A 19,992-nucleotide genomic window follows, 5' to 3' on the forward strand; every position below is an offset into this window, starting at 1 on the left:
GCTTTTTTTATTTTACATTTTCCAATGGTCCATAAAGCGCCTATACCAAGTTTCAATGAAATACGTCGTCCAGAACGGGTGCTGCGCATAGGTCTGGGTAGTTTCAATATACTGACACTGCTTGGACCAATGTAGCCCCCGTTGTATCACGATCGTTGAATTTGTTGAATAGGAGTTTGTTACATCAAGTTTTGATTTCAGAATTCGTCAAATAAGAGTAAATTACAGAAGTTATTTCGGGAATGTTCGGCAAAATTCGTTAAATCAGAGTTCAGACGCTAGTTCATAAGTACGGTCGTATAAATATTAAATCTTATCACGGCAATGGGATCGATTTATCATATTTTACCACTACGTAAACAGTAAAAGTTATACTTTTTAAATATTCATCAAGTTTACCAACGACGCTTGAGTAGTATGCATAATCGTCGATAAAAGTGACAAATTCAGTGAAACTCATCAAGCTTACTAAAATGGTCATTTATTATGCATAATCAACTTGATTTATCACATCTATAGCAACGTACATGCTAAGTTCTCGAGCTGATGATATCCATTCACACAAGAAATTCACACATGAACATTTTCCATCAGAGCAATATTTAATTTTTGAATAATTTTAAATCTAAGTTTTCGAATGTTCGGTGCTTTTCACAACTTATAGCTTCGATGAACAGCATTGTCTCTTCTCCAATAAACCTGCTCCGACATCTTTGTAATCTCTGCAACCTAAGAACCAAATATAATATTTCAATTAAAAAAATCATAATTTCATATTTTTACAGAACGGTTTGGATAAAGGAAAAAAAGAAAAAATTAACATTAACTTATATACAGGGTGTCCTGTAAGTGCTCATGCGAATTTTATCTCATCACCCGTCCGTCGCGTCGTAGAGGTATGATTCCAGTTTAAAATACGCTCAAACAGCGTCAAAAATTTCCCTGTACTAATTTTGAGAGTGGAAAATAGTGTGTCATAAAATGAAAAATCTAAATTTTATTAGGTCGCCCTGTCCTCTAAGTTCCAGTTAGAAAGTTGTTGCCTTGTATCTCCTGAGACCAACAGAAAATATCCTAGTTTATAAAGGCAATATTTGCTGAGATATTCGAATTCCAAAATCTGTGGAAAGTTGGAAAAGGATAGCATAAATGAGGGAAAAACCGCGTCGTCCGTTAGTTTCTGCTGTTGTTTCATAAATGTTTCTACGATTTTTGAATTCAAATATATTAGTAAATATTGCACTTAGAAACATGGAATTTTTTTTCTGTTTGCCTAAGAAGATACAGAGCAACAACTTTCCAACTTATTAGAATAGCCACACTTTACTATAGCTATTTTTTTTCTTTTGTACAGACTATACGGCAATGATTCTCAAAGTGTGCATCTTGTCTCCTAGGGGTGTCAAATGAAGCCGAGGACGTTAATGTATTTGTACTCAGTCGTTAAAAAGTTATATATATCCTAATTATTATAAATATATATCAGCGTCGGGGCATTGCAAATTTTTGCTATTAGGTGTACAGGGCAATCCGGAAATTCGTAAATAGTTTTAAAATTCATGAAAATTGTAGGAATTGATATATCTCTCAATGTGTTTCCGAAAAAAGGTATTCTCAATAAATAAGGGGTGGTGTTTTTTTTTTTGTTTTTTTTTTTTTAATACAAAAAAATTAATTAGATATTTCGTCAATAGAAGGTGTTGCATGAAAGTCCGGCATTACTGATTGGACCTCAACCTTTCTTCAAACTGTTCTATGTCCGAAACGTTCGTAAAGCTTCAGTCGGTGATTCGTGGATGAGGTAAAACAATTTCATCAATAATGCTTTATCAACCAATGTAAACATGAAAACCTTATGTAAACGCCAGTAAGAGGAAAATTCTGAAATGAGCTGTTAATCGTACACACCGTATTGTATAGGACTCCGATTCACATATTTTCGGTGATTGTCTTTGTGGAGCGCCATTTATCGATGCACACATGAACTAACATTTTTTCAAAAAAAAAATTTCCTTTTCGTGAAAATAACTTACTCGCAAACTGCATTCAAATATACCAATTCCTTCAATTTTTATGAATTTTGAAACCATTTACGAATTTAATGGTGCAGCTTCCTCGTATGTGAAAGGGCAAATCACCGAGGGTGTGTGTATAATCGCCTTCCACCTTCGTCTATGGAGGTATATTTAAAGTAAAATTTACACATTCTTTCAAATATTGTTATAACTCTATATATATATTTGTAGGTATAATATCAAGTTTCAGTATCAAACTGCAAATCAGATCAGATATTCAAGATATCATGCAAATTAAAAAATATATATATAAAATATTGAGTATAATTTTGAGAATTAATCAAACTGAAAGGAATAGAAAAGTGTTAATTACCGGCCAACGTCATGGCATGATTCAATTGATTTTTGAGAATTTCGAGAACTTTTCGGACACCGTTTTCACCCTGGAAATAAATTTAGTCGTGAACGAGCAACTAAATCTAAATATAAAGAGAGAATAAATGTTTATTATTTTAATGCAATTAATGACAGAGATTTCGTACAACTCGCTTACAAAGTATAAATATTCAGCATAATTTTGAGAATGTTGTTTTCAAAACATTTTTCTTTAAGTCGAACCAATCAGCGTCAAAAGTGAGAGGAAAAAAATTCTAAACAATTTACATATTTGGTCGATAACGCAATCAAATATTATCTAAAAATCGATAATTTTATTTTTTAAATCACCGTTTCGAACGCTTGGAGGACATCACGAGAAGCTTATAAATATTCCTCCAGCTAATTACGATTTGATGTACTGAATATTCAACCGCTCATTACATTTTGACTGGTATTAAATGGGATTTGCTAATAATTGTTTTGAAGTGGCCTTTGCAATGTTTTATCGCTGTTGCGGAAGCGTATTTAAAATAATTACTATCTTTTAAATTATGGGTAATAACACTTCGGGGACTGAGCTCTGGGTGTTATGTAAAATTTTAATAAAATGAAACTACATATTGTTTGATTTAAATTTACTTTCAACTACGATTACGGTAAAGGTAATGGCTGTTGTTAAGAATGAATCTTTGTAAGTACTATAAAACTAAACCAACACTTTATTTTTCTGAAGACTTTTATATTTTTAAAAATCCAACGTAATGTGAATAATATATAAAATTTTCCGCACAATTTTACTGTATGGTCCAAATTACAGTCAAACTTCGTTACAGCGAAATTTTGGTTATAACGTGAACAACCCTGTGGTGTTTGGTCAGAACATGGGAGGTCAGAAGAGGGGAGTAATCATCGTTTTCATGATTATTCGGGCTAAGCCAACACAGAAATCCCAAGTTCTACCCCGGAACACAAAAAAAAATTTTTTGTTACAGAGTGTAATTTGCATAATTTATAAATTATATTTTGTAATGAATCTTATTAATTTTGATCAGAGATTATAGAAATGCATAAAATATTCATCTCACATATTTGTCATATTCAACTTTTTTTTCTTTTTTTTTTGGTGTAATAAATTTCAATTCACTGCAAAGTTGTTGTAATACTTTATTTACCACCAAGGATTATTGGCAGACAGTCTAAAAACACTTTGGCGAGAATTGACAATTTCCCACATTTTTCTTGCTATAACATGGTCACCATAATGAAATAACATCCTCATGTAAAGCATTTCATTGCATATGATTATATTTTCATTCTTAAAAGGTACCGTAATCAAAACGTCAACCTCAGTGGCAACTCGGTTATAACGGCAAAATTTCGCGAAACCTTCGATATCGTTTTAACCGACTTTGAACGGTACCTTTTTTTGCGTCATTTGTATTGTGAAAATGACGTTGGAACTCAGTGTTATAATTTCGTTTCACGTGTTCCATATTGAGTGACTCCATTTAAGCCATAAAAAAATACAATTCTTGAAATAATAAAAACAAAAAAATTCACTTACATCATATGCTAAGCCCCATGCCAAGGGTCTTCCTACGAAAACTGCTCTTGCACCAAGAGCCAGGGCCTTGAGCACGTCGCTTCCCCATCTTATTCCACCGTCCATATAAATCTCGCAGTTCGTTCCTCTGAGGGCTTCGGCAATGCTCTGCAATGCGTCTATCTGCGAGAAGAAAGGTAGACATACAGTGACACAAAAATACCAATGTTTTCATAAATTATCTAGAATTATAATACATTGATACATGACACAAAAATATGATGTGCTGTTGACGATAATCGATGGAATTTCACTTTTGAATGTTTAATGATATCCTGAGACGATATTGACGAAACACTCACCACCTTCAATGAGATGCGGTGAAATTTCACATTTGGTTATTGCATCGGATTGACTCAATTAAAAGAAAAAGTTTATTAACACACGAAACATCATCATATTGAATGGATATGTGTTGAAAATTCGGCTCAGAAGCAGATCTAAATTAATACTAGTGATCATAAGAAATTTATAATTGAAGTTTCTCCCGAAAGCTCACCTCAAAGATTCAATATTGTGGAATTGTGTGTATGAACAAAAATTATTTTTTCCCACATATAAGTCCTAATGCGGCCATCATCAAGCATTCATCATAGAGGTATGTGGTTCCAGTTTGAAAAATCTTCAAAATGTGTTCGAAAATCACCCTGTAACAGTTTTGAGAGTCAAAATACAGTGTGTCACAAAATAAAAAAAATTAAATTTTCATATGGACACCTTGTCTTAAAATATCCAATTACGAAGTTGTAGCCATGTCTTTCGTAAGCCCGACAAATAAAATTCCAAAATCTAAGTGCGCTATTAACTAAGATGTTCGAAATCAAAAATCGGAGAAAAGTCGTAGAAGGACAGCACAAACTACGCTTCTTTTCCCCATTAATGCTGTTCTTTCACACATTTTCTCTCTCTCTCTCTTTCTCTCTTCGATGCTTAAATTCAAATATCTTAGTGAATATCGCACTTAGAACCTTGAACGACAGGATGTTCATATAAAATATAGATTTTTTTTTGTTTTGTGACACACTGTATTTTCACTCTTAAAAGTGGTACAGGGTGATTTCTGAACACATTTTGACCACTTTTCAAATTGAAACCATGCCGCTACGATGAACGGTTGATGAGATAAAGGTTGCATCGGGACTTACCAGACACCCTGTAAATTATTTTACGATGGAAATTACTTACCGTTGCTCGAGTTCCATCAAGTTGCCTTCCACCATGGTTCGAGACCCAAACTGCGGCAGCTCCGTGTTCTACAGCTTTCAGAGCATCAGCAACTACAAATCAAAGTTTTGACACATTTCCGATTACATATTATAATTCAGATTAGGTACTTATCATACCAAGTTTTTTAACAGCTGGCTGGATGCAAAAATATATTTTGGAAAGAGAGACAATTCACACACACAACAGCCCTTGCGGGATTCGAACCCACGTCCTTTCACTTTCTGGGTGAATGCCTTAGATCAGTTGTTCTCAACTTTTGGAAGCCCGCGGCCCGGTAAATTTATTTTGTGTAAGTGAAAGGAGCCTGGCAATATACACAACTAACGAGAAATTAATGGGGAAAAAATGAAGCTTCGAATCACTCACGGCCCGGTGTGACTAATTTTAGGGCCCGGCGGTTGAGAAACACTGCCCTAGGCCACTAGAATACAAAGGTAACGAATATCTCAGTCTTTCCTTGGAGCTCGTGTGCACTGAACGGGACCGTCACCTAGAAAGTGAAAGGAAGTGGGTTCGTTTCCCCGCAAAGGCAGTTGAATTTTCTCACTTTCCTAATTATATATTCGCATCAACCAGCTGTTAAAAACCTTCATATGGATAGCGGAGAGTGACATCAAAGTATGAAAAAAACATTTTGCGAAAGACACTTTTATAAAATTCAAAGTTATGCCCATCAAAACTATACCGTATTTTCATGCATATAATCCGCCGATTATATATTAAAAAACATCAGAATTTTTTTTGGAGTGGTTTCTCATATATGTCCGAAACAAATGAACACTTTCCAAAAAACCCTTCCCGTATACAGACCGAAAAATATTGAGCTATAAGTTAATGGTACAAATGATCAATTTCCAAACACAGGAACTAAAAAGACAAATTTTGATATAAATTTATAGTTCAAAAAAAATTATATTGTAAATTTATACCGTAAAACAAAAATTCATATACGGGGTGGGCATAGAAACGTCAAAACTTCATAAAAACCGGCAAAAATACCGAAATAAAAAACGTTTTGCAGGGTTAGTATCACTAGGTCACGGGAATTTTTCAGGCAGCAAAAAAAAGTAACTCAAAGAACAGCCGATAGGTGACGCTGACGTACACAAGTCAAAGAAAAGATACGCAAATAACAAACACAATGCCTCCAAATCGTTTATTACAGCAGTATGTGTTGTACATGGCCACAGGGGATAACCCATTGCAGGCGAGTCACAAATCCAGCAACGGCAACAGGTTCGGATGTATACATGACACCCTCGGCGGATCGCATCTTTCAGTTCCGACAGATTGGATGGACCGGATCGATACACGCGGGATTTCAAATATCCCCATAACAAGAAGGAGTCAAATCTGGCCAAAGGAGGCCATGGGAACCTGCAACGCCTGCTAATGATTTTGTTTTCCCCGAATGTCTGTATCAGGAATGCCTTGACCGGAGTAGCAGTGTGAGTAGCTGCTCTGTCTTGCATAAACGAAAGCATAAAGTAGAGAGAAAGCGCATCTCTCTTTCACGCAAACAAGTCGTTGCTGGATTTGTGACTCGCCTGGGAACACATAAAACTGTAATAAACGATTTGAAAGCATTCTGTTCTTATTTGTGTATCTTTTCTTTGATTTGTGTACGTAAGCGCCACCTATCGGCTATTTTTTAGTTAGGTTTCTTTTTTTCCTTGTCGAAAAAATTCCCTTGACCTAGCGATGCTAACCCCGCAAATCGTTTTTTATTTCGGTTATTTTTCCGGTTTTTATTCATTTTTAAAGTTTCTACGGACTCTTCGCCCAACCTGTATATACAGTCGGACCTGCGTATATCGAAGTCGAAAAAAACAGAGAAAACTATTCGTTATGTCCGTACAGGTTTTGAAAATGGTGCGTTCAAGCGAAATGAAGCATGGTTCACATACACGATAATCATTTTTCGATATTGTAAGCATTCTTCGAATGTAGCCAAAGATAGGCAAATGTGAACAAAAGGTGTTTTGAAGGTTGGATTCTCTGGAACAAAAAAAATAGCCTTAATGTTTCCTTCCTACAAATGTTTCTGTATAGGAGGCTCTAGACCTTCTCTAAGGATTTAACAGAAAAAAGTATAAATAAAAGTGAAGTGAAGAGGATTTTACCATTTTTACAATACTCAGAAAAACACTAAAATATATTTTCTTGCAAGGGAAACAGGCTCACTGTGTGAAAGGTAAATTTAGAGATAAGAAGATTTAGATGTTAAACAATTCGTATTTGAAAAGCAGCTCAAAATTCATTATAAGGGTACTTTGCTGAAATTGGTGTTCGTTATAAGGAATGAAAAGGACACAGAGATGCAATACGAAATTCACGGGACACGGAAAAACTTCGTTGTACATGAAAATTTTTAATACCCGTGTTCTTTATAAGCGGGCCCGACTGTAGTAGAACCTAAAACAAATATCAATGTAGTAGAACCTTTTAACTTTAGAGTCGAAGCTTTTTACCTCTTGATCGCGGAGATAAAAAGAATTACTTTTTTTTTTCAAATGGTTGCAGCAAAGTTTCGTGGTGACGAGGAGAGAGGAAAGAAAACAGAAAGATTTTCGTTTGAATTTATTCCATTGGCATTTGGACGCAATATTACGTCCTTGATCGTAAAGTGGGTAAAATGGTCTTATAACGCTGATAGTGTGTGCGTGTGTTTCTTTTTTTAAATAAATTACCTGTCAAGATTCCTTTCAAAACGATCGGCAGTTTAGTGACTTTGCGAATCCACGTGACATCATCCCACGTGAGATCCTTTTTAAATTGAGCTGTCAAAAGAGCGGGGTCCACGCCGTCTTCTGTGATGAATTTCTTTGCGTTCTCGTAAAGCTCTGGAATGTTTGGAACGCTGCAGTCGAAAGTGAAACTTCTCACTAACTTGAAATCGTTGGTGCAGTAATCGTATTAATAATTTAAACAAATGTAATGGCAATGTCAAGAAGGATAGAGATTTTCTTTTGTGGTACCTTAAATGAGGAGGGAGATAGAACTTATTTCTCTGACTCTTTAGGTGAAGACCAACTGTAGGCGTGTCCACGGTCATGACGAGAGCCTTGAAGCCGCTATTCTCTGCTCTGGCGATCATACGCTCTGTAACCTTCCGGTCATTGGCGATGTACAACTGCATCCAGTGTATTCCATTTGGAGCAGCTGCCTGTATGTCCTCGACAGACGTTGTTGACACTGTACTCATAGTGTATATGGTGTTCATCTTCTCGGCGGCTGTAAAATAAATATCGTATATTTACAGTCATATCGCAATAAGGGGTCATGGAGTCATTTAAGTATGACGTCAGCATCGAAGGGTTTTTTTTTTAATTTTCTTACTTTGGATGACGATTGGGGGGGGGGGGGGTGAATGATGCTTACGTCATCAACCACCCTTTATAAAAATGTGAAATATTCTTAGTGGCACCTTTACTGAGTGTGAAAAAAACGAGGAAAAACCTTTCACTATTTTGTAGGCACCTGGACTAATATGCCTTCTATTGATAAGTCCTCTATAGAGCCACTTTAGTGAACTCTAAATGTTCCGCGGAACATTTAACTGATCTGGAAATGTGTCCGGGAAGATTCATTTGTCTGCTTGCAAGATGAGAATGACTTCCTCTTTCGATAGAATATGATTAACAATAATTAATTAATCAATCACATTATAACAGAGAGGTGTACAGAAAACGCAAAAAAAAGAATAAATTGCAAATCTCGACTGGTCTTAACAAACGTTCTCATTTTTTCTGCGAAGTACACACAAGGAATCGGTGGTGAACAGAATTTCCTGAGACTAATAAGAGAACAAAAAGAAGGAAAATAACTGATTCATGAAAGAGCAAATACATCAAAAATTTAAATAAATTCGAAAAATTTTATTGCGAAAATTCTCAAGATGTGTACCAATGCATTATTTTTTCTGATGCATTCATATCTAGCATAGGGAAAAATCGTTAGGAGAAATTACGTAGGGGAAAAAACTACAAAACGTCTTCAATAACACAAAACTAGTTTTGGCTATTTGAGCGATATCTATGTATACAAAACTGATTTTCTGGGGGGTGAGTATGTCTGTTCTCTATACAAATCTACAATTTTAGATGATCGTCGTCAAGTTTGTATATACTCATGTACGAAACAGGAACTGACTTGAACGACAGGCTACTTTAAAAGTTCGTCATATCACGGAAAAGTCCGGAATTTGGCGAAAAACCGTCAGGCAACACGTAGGCCTTAACAATGACTTTCGGAATGTTTACTTTGGTTACCGTGTTTTGTCTTTTTTTCAATGCTCCCAGTATATTGAGAAAATTTGGGCAGCGCCGGGTTTGTAGCTAGTTATATAATCATAATATTATTATGATACGCATTAATGTATAATGGTGACCATAAGATTTCACACCCAGACCTCTACCCCAGAAACATTTTTCCATCCATTACCAACTTTTTATTATAAATTTCTGTGTTTAAATTATGTTTTATGCTTGTTTTAACTTCCTGTTTTTACTTCTTTTTTGGATTCCTAATTAATTTTTTGCATGCAGCATTTTAATGTTATTATAGGTTTTTAATGCCATCACAACGGTATTCTAACGTCTTACTGCAATTCAAATATTATATGCATTGCATGTGTGATGATAGGGCATCATTGGCACATCCATGCTATGTTTTTTTTTTCAATTTTATCAGTAGCCATAATACAAACATATCATTTTTTATCCATTTCACACATCCTTGAAATCTCTTCAATTACATAATCTGCACCCGGCTGTTAAAAAACATATTTCTTGTTCCAAACAGTTTTCAAGAATATGCAACGTATTTCAAGGCGAGTAAAGAGTTCTGAGACCGCGTTTTTCGCAAAACGCACCACTGTGCGTCGTGATAATTGCCATGCAGAGTTGTATTTATGGCTTTGCTGCCTGCGGGCTACGCTAATGTTGTGCCGCCCCAATCCTATTCTGGTCTATTCCTCTTGACCATCAATTTATCAAATATAACCTATTTAAAAAGACTATATATTTCTTGCTGCCCTGGGGCATAACCCCCCCCCCCTAAATTTGCCTCTGTGTCTCCTTTTTCCCGTTTGATAAACGCAAGTTCGTACTTGGTGCGGGGATGAATCATTCATATCACAAATGATGGTGGTCCATATACATTGACGGGTTCGAGACTATGACGACCTATTCCCTAGTGAGTAGCTCTCAACCACTACTCCGCGAAGCCCTTGGGAGCTCCGTGTGCACTTCCCAGGAGCTTGTTCTGTTCTCCTTACGTAGTCTTGCAGGACGATAATGAAAACTTATGGGGAGAACATGCCTTCTCCCCCCACCCACATTTTGGAGCAGGGTCCCTAGGTTGAAATTTCTGGCCCCCTAGGCAGACTTGACTTGACTCACTGGCCCCTCTTATAGTAAATTTGTTCATTAGAAAATGATTTTGTTTTAAAGTATAGTAGCGTCATCTGTTGTAAATACAGGTAATTGAGAGTCGTTTTCAAGTGGGTATTAGTATGAGTCCTTATTTTCAAAATTTTGAATGTAATAACCCGACTCTGAATAACTTTCAGAAAATAATAAAATAAATTAACTATGATATATTACTCGTTAATTAAAATTTAAATTAATGTTTTACTTTATATTTAAAATTTCTATTATGATTTTAAATTTGTATCATTGAATTCGTATCATTGAATTCGTATCTTTTAGTTCATTAGGGAAGCGTTGCTGCTTCCTGAGTAAATGCCTCAGTCAGTTGATCTCTATACTGGGGATAGCCAACCTTTCTGGAAGCTGTGCCGCAATCGAGATTATTTCCGATCTGCGTTCCACACATATATATATTAACATAACAAGCGTTCCTCCTGTTCCTGGAAAATATTGTTCGGTTGTCCCTATTTTCGTAAAAGTGTTCATTGCATCACGCTTCTGAGTTCTAAATTGTCTTTATTTTTGCCAGAAAATTCGAGTATCTCAATGCAGATTTTGTAATTCATAATCGATAGAAAAATTCATCTTACCTACACTTATGTTGGGCATAGACACAAACACAAAGGTCACAATAGGCGATTGCCTAACAAGGAGGTGGTTTTCTTCTTCCAACTCGAGCACAACTCCGGTCTATCGCCATGGGCAATGTACTACCTAGTGAGTTATGCCGGTAGGGTAAGTACCTAACAGTCTGAGTGCGTATATAGTGTTGTGTCTGATTTTTCAGTGCTACCATCTATATTTCAGAAGTGAGTGAACTGTAATAATTGAATATTTGTAGGCCTGTTGCTCTCCGTGGCGAGACTTTTTAACGGGGAGATCGGCTCGCATTCGCGCCTTGAAGTTGGGAACCACAGAAAACAAACTTCAGCCGACCACCACTGTGGCGCCGGTGGGGTTCGAACCCGGGACCTCGCGATGCGAGTCCACCACAGTGGCAATTCGACCTATTATGTACACATGTTTATTTCAACCAAAAATTCATTAAGTATTGTAAACTTACATCATCGAGGAGGGGGCGGAAAAAAGATGCCCGTAAAAAAATAGGGGGTGTCCAAATATAATATAACCAAAGTACCAGAACTTGAGAACTCAGAGTGCTTGCTCCCCCCCCCCCCAAACTTTGTAAGAGGGTTTAACTCTCCGTCCTCCGAAGGATTCATGGATATACAATGTAATTGTATTATGCAATGCATGTCCCTCATGTGGACACGATCCTGAATAATCTCGTACACGTGAGCGTCTAGCAACTATGCCCCAAAGATGAAAAACCGAACAGAAACGGATTAAATAGAAAAAGTCATCTCTCTCACATAGTTATTATTTTGAGAGTGCCTACAATTGTTAAATGTAGCTTTGGTAGCCTACAAGACCATCATTCATGAGAAAAGAATTGTTTTAAATTTGGGGGAAATTTCTTTGCCTGAAAAAAATGGAATAGTTTTTTCTTTTTTTTTTAAATCATTCGTGTGCCACTCCTGTGCCATGGCTTGTCACTTTTGGCATGCGTGCCGCAGGTTGGCCACCCCTGCTCTATACAAATCAAGGGGGGTTTGACGAGTTATCATTACTCGTTGGAACCCCAGTATCACTGCACTAATCATGTGCAGATTAATGTTTTCAAGTAAAAAGCTTGTTTTCGAAAGGGAACATTTCCACTTTCCCTAAATTTTTTACATCCTTCATTGAAGCCTTTTATACGTGTAACAGTTTCGATGATTTCAAAAAATTCCAAAGAAATATTGTCATTTTATTGATCAAACACGTAATCTGATTAAAACGATAACGTAAAATAACGATCGCGCAGTAAACACGTATACACTGTATGCACCGCACCTTCCCTCAAAAAATTCGGCTTGATATTGAAAGTAAACATATTTCCCCATTTTGGCAAAAAAGTACTGATTTGGCTAAAAAAATTTCAAACAGAATTTTTTTTCATTTGGCTAACACTTTACGAATCTGTTAATAAATTCGCCAACATGGGGGGGAGCGAAGCTTATGCGTAATGTTATACGTAATAACGAGGTTATAATATCACACTACATAAAGAGAAAACGTCAATCGTGAAGGAAAAAGGCAGAACTTATCTTCTATAATGGGATTGAATACTTCAGTTAATTTTCAAGAAGTGACAATTCGCTGCTGGCGGAGAAATGTACTTACGTTTTTCACAAAACTGACTGTTAGAAAAATGGCACGTCCCAAAATTTTAAAACCTTATAACTCACTTAATATTTGTCCAATCCAAGAACGGAAAACACTTTTCTATATTAGTTCTTCACAAGGAATCGCGTGTGTAATTATTGGGAGGTCGATAATTACCAACCTGTATAATAAACAAATATATACATGCATAATTCAAACACTTTGTAGCCTCAAGGGATTGAAAAGTCCTTCCAGCAGGCCTAAAGGAATTAGTTATTAAATAAGGTTTTATGTATTATAGTTATTTTTGTATTTAAATATTATAGTTTTTAATTAACATTCAAGGGAGTTATCTACATTAAAACCTTAAAAATTTCCCGTTTTGAAAGAAAATTACTGGAAATGTTACCTTTTGATTAGAATTGGAGGCAATCAAGTCTGGAAAATTGTAATTTCCTACGTCACCTGTTACAAAGTTTTAATTAGTCCAGGAATATACCCTGCGTCATTAACATAGGAAACACGATCACTCTACAGTGAAACCTCTCATACCGGACACTCTCATTAGCGTACGCCTCCCATAACGGACACTCTCGTTAGCTGACACCTCGATTAACGGTCGAATTTTAATTACGTCCACTGGACTCGATGTATTTTACTATCCATTAACGGACACTTCTCGTTAGCGGACAAAATTTTGGATCACATAGGTTACCATTATATAGAGAGGTTGTACCAAAAAATACCGAAGTGGATGAACGAGGTGGATGTGTTCCCTTTTGGTAGAAACAACCAACTTTACATTGTAATTTTTACCAAAAATATGCCCATTGGAATAAACCCTGTTGCATAATCCGATAGAGCTCATCCACAAAAATACAAAAACCGTTGAAAAATGAATTTCGAAAAAAAAAAGGATATGTTCCCCTTTTTTTTATGGAAAATAAGCTTCTGAAGTAATGCCATTTATATAACACCCCCCGCACAAACAACCTGAGCTTTTGAAAAACATGACGTAAATTGTTTGTCTGCTAACCTTTGGCGGCGGCGATTTCACCGTCAGGGTGGACAATTCTCTGGTAAGCAGTTGGCGCTAACGCGACAGGCATGGCGATCTTCCTACCAAGTACGGTAGTTGATAAATCTCTGTGGATCACGTTTTCCAACATTCTCGGAATAAAGATGTATCTAAAAAAAATAGAATTTCAAAACAAATTAGCGTAAAGGTCAGAACTTCAAGATATATAAAGTTCGAAATTTTTTGTTTTCATTTTTACGAGTAGTAACTAGGGGCTGGTCCGATTAATTGGGTCGGTTAATCGATCATTGTTTAACACGGTTAAAAATTTTAGTTTAATTAATCAATTCGATTGAAATTTTTATTGAAAGTTTGTGAATTATTTTGATCTTTTTTTTGAAAAAACCGATTAGATATGTTTTATAAATCATGTTCTATACAGAAAATTTTGGATAAGTGACCATATTTAAAAATATTTGAACCAATATTTTGATCAAATTAGATTCAATGAAAACTGATGATTTCAATTTCAAATTGAGTTTGACGAAAAAGTTTTAGAATACAATACCAAAATTTATTGTCTCCACCATGAACAGTAGTTCTTTGTATTCTTAGAAGCACAGCTCATCTCCTCACAAGTTCCATTCCAGAGGAGTTTCCAGGCAAACAAGCAACAGTGTAATCGAAAGTAGTTTCGAAATTAGTGAATAACCAAAATTAACTGATTTAAAAAAAAAAAACGACAAGATCCAAGTGAATAAATTACAGGTTTTGGCAATTACGTTCAGCATATCAAATTGCTTGAAGCGGCGCACCTTAATTTCTTAACCTAAACCCTACAGAATAGGTGAGTGAAATGAATAGAATATATTTTTAAGCATCTATTAATATTATATGGTCACAAAAAATGTTAGATTAAAATTGTATTAATCCATTAAAAATTTTTGATTAACCATTTGAAAATTTTAATCGATTCCTAGCCCTAATAATAACAGATGCGCTTACCTCTTGAAAGCCTCTGTATTATCTTTGAGAGTGGTTTCTTTCTCTGCACCCATGCTGTAGAAAGCGTGTACCACTTTATGCATGTGCCTTTCTGCATAACTTTCGAAATCTTCCAAAGCAAGCATCGTTTCTCACCTGCAAATACAATAAAAAAAACTATTATAATAATTATTATAAAGCAAAATAAATTCCTTAGATCACAAAAACTGTTAATCCGTTGAAACAAACTTCCAGCAACAAGAAGTATTCAGATACGTATCAGATGATAGATACGTCATTTATTTCACAGAGGGCTGTATAAGCATTTAAAACAACTACCGTAATTTTCTGAAATAAAGCAGCGGCTTATACAGCTTTAAAAAAAAACATTATCTTTAGATCTTGCGGCTAATTCAAAGCCGATGAAAAATTTAGGTTAATTCTTATGAGAATTTCATGTATTTCTTTTCAATACAGTTGAAAAAAATTAAATGTTTACTCAACAACAATCGTGTTCAGCCTTTAGGAGAGTGCGGGCCACACTCTCACTCCATTGATTAGAAAACGTGCCGCGGGCCACCTAATTAAGGAATCTGTTCGTGTGTAAGCAGTTGGCGCTAACGTGACAGGCACTCAAGTTACTTGAGTGATGTGTAAACATGCTGCGGATCACTTACGTATAGTATAACTGTGCTCCGAATCACTTAAGTGATCTGAAAAAGTATTGCAGGTCACTTAAGTGATCTGAAAAAGTATTGCAGGCCACTCAAGTGATCTAATAAATGTGTTACGGTGATCGAAAAATATATGCCGCTGGTCACTTACGTGATCTGAAAAAGTGCATGAAGAAGTTCATGCACTTGCTTGTTTTTAGAAGTTTCTAAAAACAAGTTATAGGTGAAAAAAAATAAAATTTATGTATATTCACCCAATATATACCTATACGGCCCTTTGTAAAAAAAATGACGTATGTAAGATGAATAACATGACGACTAACATGTTATTCAAATACTTTTTTCCCAAATAACGTCAACAGTTGTGAAAAGCAAATAAAGACTTCACTCGGCATCCAGCCTGAGAGTGCGAATTCTGATTATGAATTCTTCAAAATACCATATTTTCAATTCCAAAAATGTGTAGATATATATAAAAAAAATTTTCATAAAATACAGAGAATAATACAATACAGTGAAACCTCTATATAACGATATTCTGCGGAGCAAGAAAAAATATCGTAGCTTATTTATCGTTATATATCGCGAGAGGCAACATTATCATAAAATTGCCATCAAATTTATGCTACTGTTGGCATCTTTTCTAAATCGGCCTTGTCAGTTCTACCAAAAAAATGCCCTTTGGAGTGTTTATTCGCGACAAAAAATTTCACTCGATTAGTATTGATAACAAAATTTGGTTAGGCCGGGATTACAATGTTAAAGTTTGACAAAAGTTCTTTTATAAAACTTTAAAAATGCTACCAATAAGCATATCGGGTACATTCGTTCGATACGTCTATTTATTGCATTCTCAAGTTTTGTAAAAGAACGTTTTTCAAACTTTTATAGCGCAATACGGGCTTTGAAGATGCGTGCCCCTGTAAAGAGGTCTATCGTAATACACTTTGATATAAAAAAATAGTGACACCGCAAACTTCATCAACACTTTCGGTGATCAGCCAGGTTGTTCCAAGTACCGTATATACTCGTGTATAAGCCGAGTTTTTTTGTTTAAAAATTCGTTCCTCAAGTGGGGGGGTCGGCTTATACTCGGGTCAGTTTTTGATGAGAAAATATCGACCCGCACAATCAGTAGTCATTTTTGTAGCAGTGTTCGAGAAACCGGCATTATTGGTATGGGATATGTTCAAACCCCCGAAAATGTCAAAGACGAGGCAAAGAAATCGAAAACATCATTGACTTTGATACCAGGTGGGCTAACGTCGATTGTACAGCCTTTAGATGTGAGCATAACAAGCCTTTCAAAGACTGTTTGAGGAATTTGTGGATCGAATGGATGAGTTCCGATGATAAAGCAACCACAAAAGGTGGTGCCTTGAAGAAACCTGACGTTGGCCTAGTGTGCCAATGGGTACATGAGGCGTGGAAATCCGTTTCCGCCGAAATTATCATCCGATCCTTCAAAAAGTGTTGCATCAGCAATGCGATTGAAGGAACTGAAGATGATATCCTCTTTGAAAGTGACAATGGCGATGACAGCGTACCCTTCATAGGGGCGATGCCGCACCCTCTATGATGATCTGATGGATTACGATGAGCTTGGAGACTCAGAAGAAACGGTTTAAAAAGTTTGAATCGTTTTCTGTTGTAAATTTCCGTAAGCTATTCATTTTTCATGGAATTATAAGATTTTTTTTTCTCTGAAATGCACGGATTTTTTGGGGATCGGCTTATACACGGATTTTCAATTTATTGCGGTTTCGGTGGTGCTGAAGTAGGGGGGTCGGCTTATACACGAGTATATACGGTACCGATATTATTAAATGTCCTCAGAAAAATAAAATGTGTGTGGCGAGTTTAAAAATATATTGAGTATTTCGAGTGAATAAAAAATATCGTTGTATAGCCTATATATATATTTTTAATAATTTCAATATTTCCTCAAAAAATATCTTTACGGGGGGGGGGGGGGTTATCGCAGTAAATTATATCGTTTTATGGAGAGGAATGCAACATTAGACTATAGGCGATTCCAAACAAGATTTGAAGAAATATCGTTGCAAAGGGGTTTATCGTTATATCGAAGATCGTTGTAGCGAGGTTTCGCTGTATATGATATTTAGTCGAATCTTCACGCACATAAAATTTCAAATGTTTCGAAATTTATTAAATTATCGACTAATTAATGATTTCATAAAAAAATCTCTCAAAAGGCTCATTCGGTTGATGCTTTTCTTTTTGTACAGTGAAACCTCTCTTTTGTGGACACCAACGGAACAAAAACATTCGTCCGTAAAAGGAGGGTGGCCATATCTGAGGGTTGTCCGTTAAGAGAGGTTTCACTGTATTGCTAAACCATTTATCTGTCGAACTTTGTATTTGATGAAACTGTTTCACTAAAATTTTTAAGCTTTTGAATTTTCTTCAAAATACAAGGTTATAGAAAATACAAGTTTCAGTAAATAACTGGTTCAATAATTTGCATATGAAGAGAAGATCCATAGACAACGTTCATAATGCTACGAATAACTTATTTTGAATATAAGTTTCGGGTAAAGTTGTGGAGATACTTACTTATCTCTTCCGGGCTAATATTCAGGAAGGAAGTACCGTTCTCACTCATATACATGCAAAAGTTACTTCCGCAGTCAAATAAAGGAACTCCAAAAGTTAATCTCCGAGACTAAAGCATGTTCTACAGTTTATCAATGCTCCCACTGTATGAAATAGTGAAACCTCATGAAACGGGTAGTGCATCCAACCGATCTTATAAGATTTTTAAGGGAAAAGATCGAACTCGTATCAGTTTAGAATGGTGGAAGCTCTATTGCTGATGAAATTTCATGCGATTAAATTTCATTGATTATTTTGCTTCTTCAATGGTGAGTAAAAGTATTCAAGAATAATATACATGTTAGTTTTTTGTTTTTTTTCCCCCACGAGAATTAAAACACCCCCCCCCCCCTCCAAAATTTGCGAGTGGAGTTCACGAAATGCTCAAGTTATGCTTGGAAGTTAGTTTACATTATGCATAAAATTTGTGTTTTAGTCTTTTAGAAAGGCCGCTGTGGTGGTCGAGTGGTCATAGTTGCGGACTCGCATCGCCAGAACCCGGGTTCGAACTTCACCGTCGCTACGGTAGTGGTTGGCTAAAGTTTGGTTTTCTGTGGTTCCAACTTCCCATTAAAAAGTGTCGCTACAGAGAGCAACAGGCCCACACACCGATAGAATTATTCAATCATTACAATTCACTCATAGTTAGAAAATTTGATGACAAGTGGCGGCACGAACAATGTAAATTCATTACGTGGAAACAAACTTCACGTTAGGTTCACAACGCGTACACGCACATTCCAACACCTACCAATTTCCGGATAATGTCTCTCATAAGCACGAATCAATTCGAAGGGCAACACAGATTCATTTCACAGAACAGCTGTTCGCACGTATTTACAAGCAGAGATTGTGACGAAACACGCTAAAAATAGAGAGCGATTTCTCTCTTCACATACAAGAGATAAAAACAAAACTCTTCTCTTTTTAGTTTTTACTTGTTGGCGCTTAGATACAGGCGAAGAAAGTTCGCCTGTGTACCATATTCTCTACGTACCATATTCTCGTGGCATCTATAGGTTTCTCTTGGCGCTATGACATCGCGAAATTATCGGAGCTGTCACCAAACTTGCCAAGTTTGTCATCGATTCAGCGAGATTTACAAAGAAATGCATCGATGGTTATTTACAGGCGAAAAATGACATAACAAATGATAGATAATGACTACATAATTTTCATAACAGTATTTTTTTTTCCACAGTCAATTCGGTATTGAATATGTCTAACTAGTATAGTTAGTATCGCTGAAATGTGCTCAAATAGCTATTTGAGCACATTTCAGTGATACTCACTCAGAATTGAATGAATTATTCCGTAGTAAATCCAAACAATATATACTGTATTAACTTTTTTCCTACTTACTACTGTTTGCGTGTGAATTCAATCTTCAAAATCAAAGCCCCGTGATGAAAGGAACCGTTACCAAGTTGATTATACAAATACTGAACGTGATATTACGTGGAAAAAAACTGAAGGGGGAGGGACTTATCGGCTACCATTCGGCAAACTGACAAATACGATTCTTATCGCTTCCCTTCTTACGTTGTGTTCAGGAGATAATGAATAGTTGATAAGAGGAGGATAAGACTATTCTTTTCCTAACAATAGCGGGATATTTTGAAAACAACGTATAAATATCGTTTTTAAGATTCTACTGGAATTGTCTGTGGTCTAGATAAGCATGTGAGCCGGTCTTCCATTTAGAAAACGTGTCTCCACTGACAGCAGTCGAGCAGACATTAGGCAACAACCTGCAGATTTGTTTCTGCTTGTGATTCAAAGAGAGATGGCAGCACTGCTCGAATATATAACGCGCATTTACCGAAGTAATCGTTCC

The 19,992-nt window shown here is 36.0% G+C and overlaps 1 protein-coding gene across 1 annotated transcript; it reads right to left on the reverse strand.

Moving 5' to 3' along the window:
- Positions 1 to 461: 461 nt before the first annotated feature.
- On the reverse strand, positions 462 to 19,630 carry LOC149090283 (2-Hydroxyacid oxidase 1-like). The gene is made up of 9 exons (XM_089233803.1): positions 19,518 to 19,630; positions 14,887 to 15,021; positions 13,900 to 14,051; positions 8,202 to 8,457; positions 7,914 to 8,083; positions 5,182 to 5,273; positions 3,958 to 4,119; positions 2,389 to 2,458; positions 462 to 729 (listed from the first exon to the last, which is right to left on the reverse strand). The coding sequence occupies exons 2-9, from the start codon at positions 15,009 to 15,011 to the stop codon at positions 659 to 661; spliced, it is 1,098 nt and encodes a 365-aa protein (XP_089089929.1). The 5' UTR covers positions 15,012 to 15,021; positions 19,518 to 19,630; the 3' UTR covers positions 462 to 658.
- Positions 19,631 to 19,992: the final 362 nt, after the last annotated feature.

This window comes from Pholcus phalangioides, unplaced genomic scaffold (genome assembly GCF_987345545.1).
Source record: "Pholcus phalangioides strain wild (caught in Gottingen) unplaced genomic scaffold, Ppha-v1.0 ptg000001l_1, whole genome shotgun sequence".
Classification (NCBI taxonomy): Eukaryota; Metazoa; Arthropoda; class Arachnida; order Araneae; family Pholcidae; genus Pholcus; species Pholcus phalangioides.

Coding starts and splice junctions, on each gene's coding strand:
- LOC149090283 (XM_089233803.1), bottom strand. CDS start 15,011: ATGCTTGCTTTGGAAGATTTCGAAAGTTATGCAGAAAGGCACATGCAT. Junction 8,458..13,899: donor TGAAATCGCCGCCGCCAAAG/GTTAGCAGACAA, acceptor TTTATTTTACAG/CCGCCGAGAAGATGAACACC. Junction 2,459..3,957: donor CATGGGGCTTAGCATATGAT/GTAAGTGAATTT, acceptor ATTTATTTCCAG/GGTGAAAACGGTGTCCGAAA.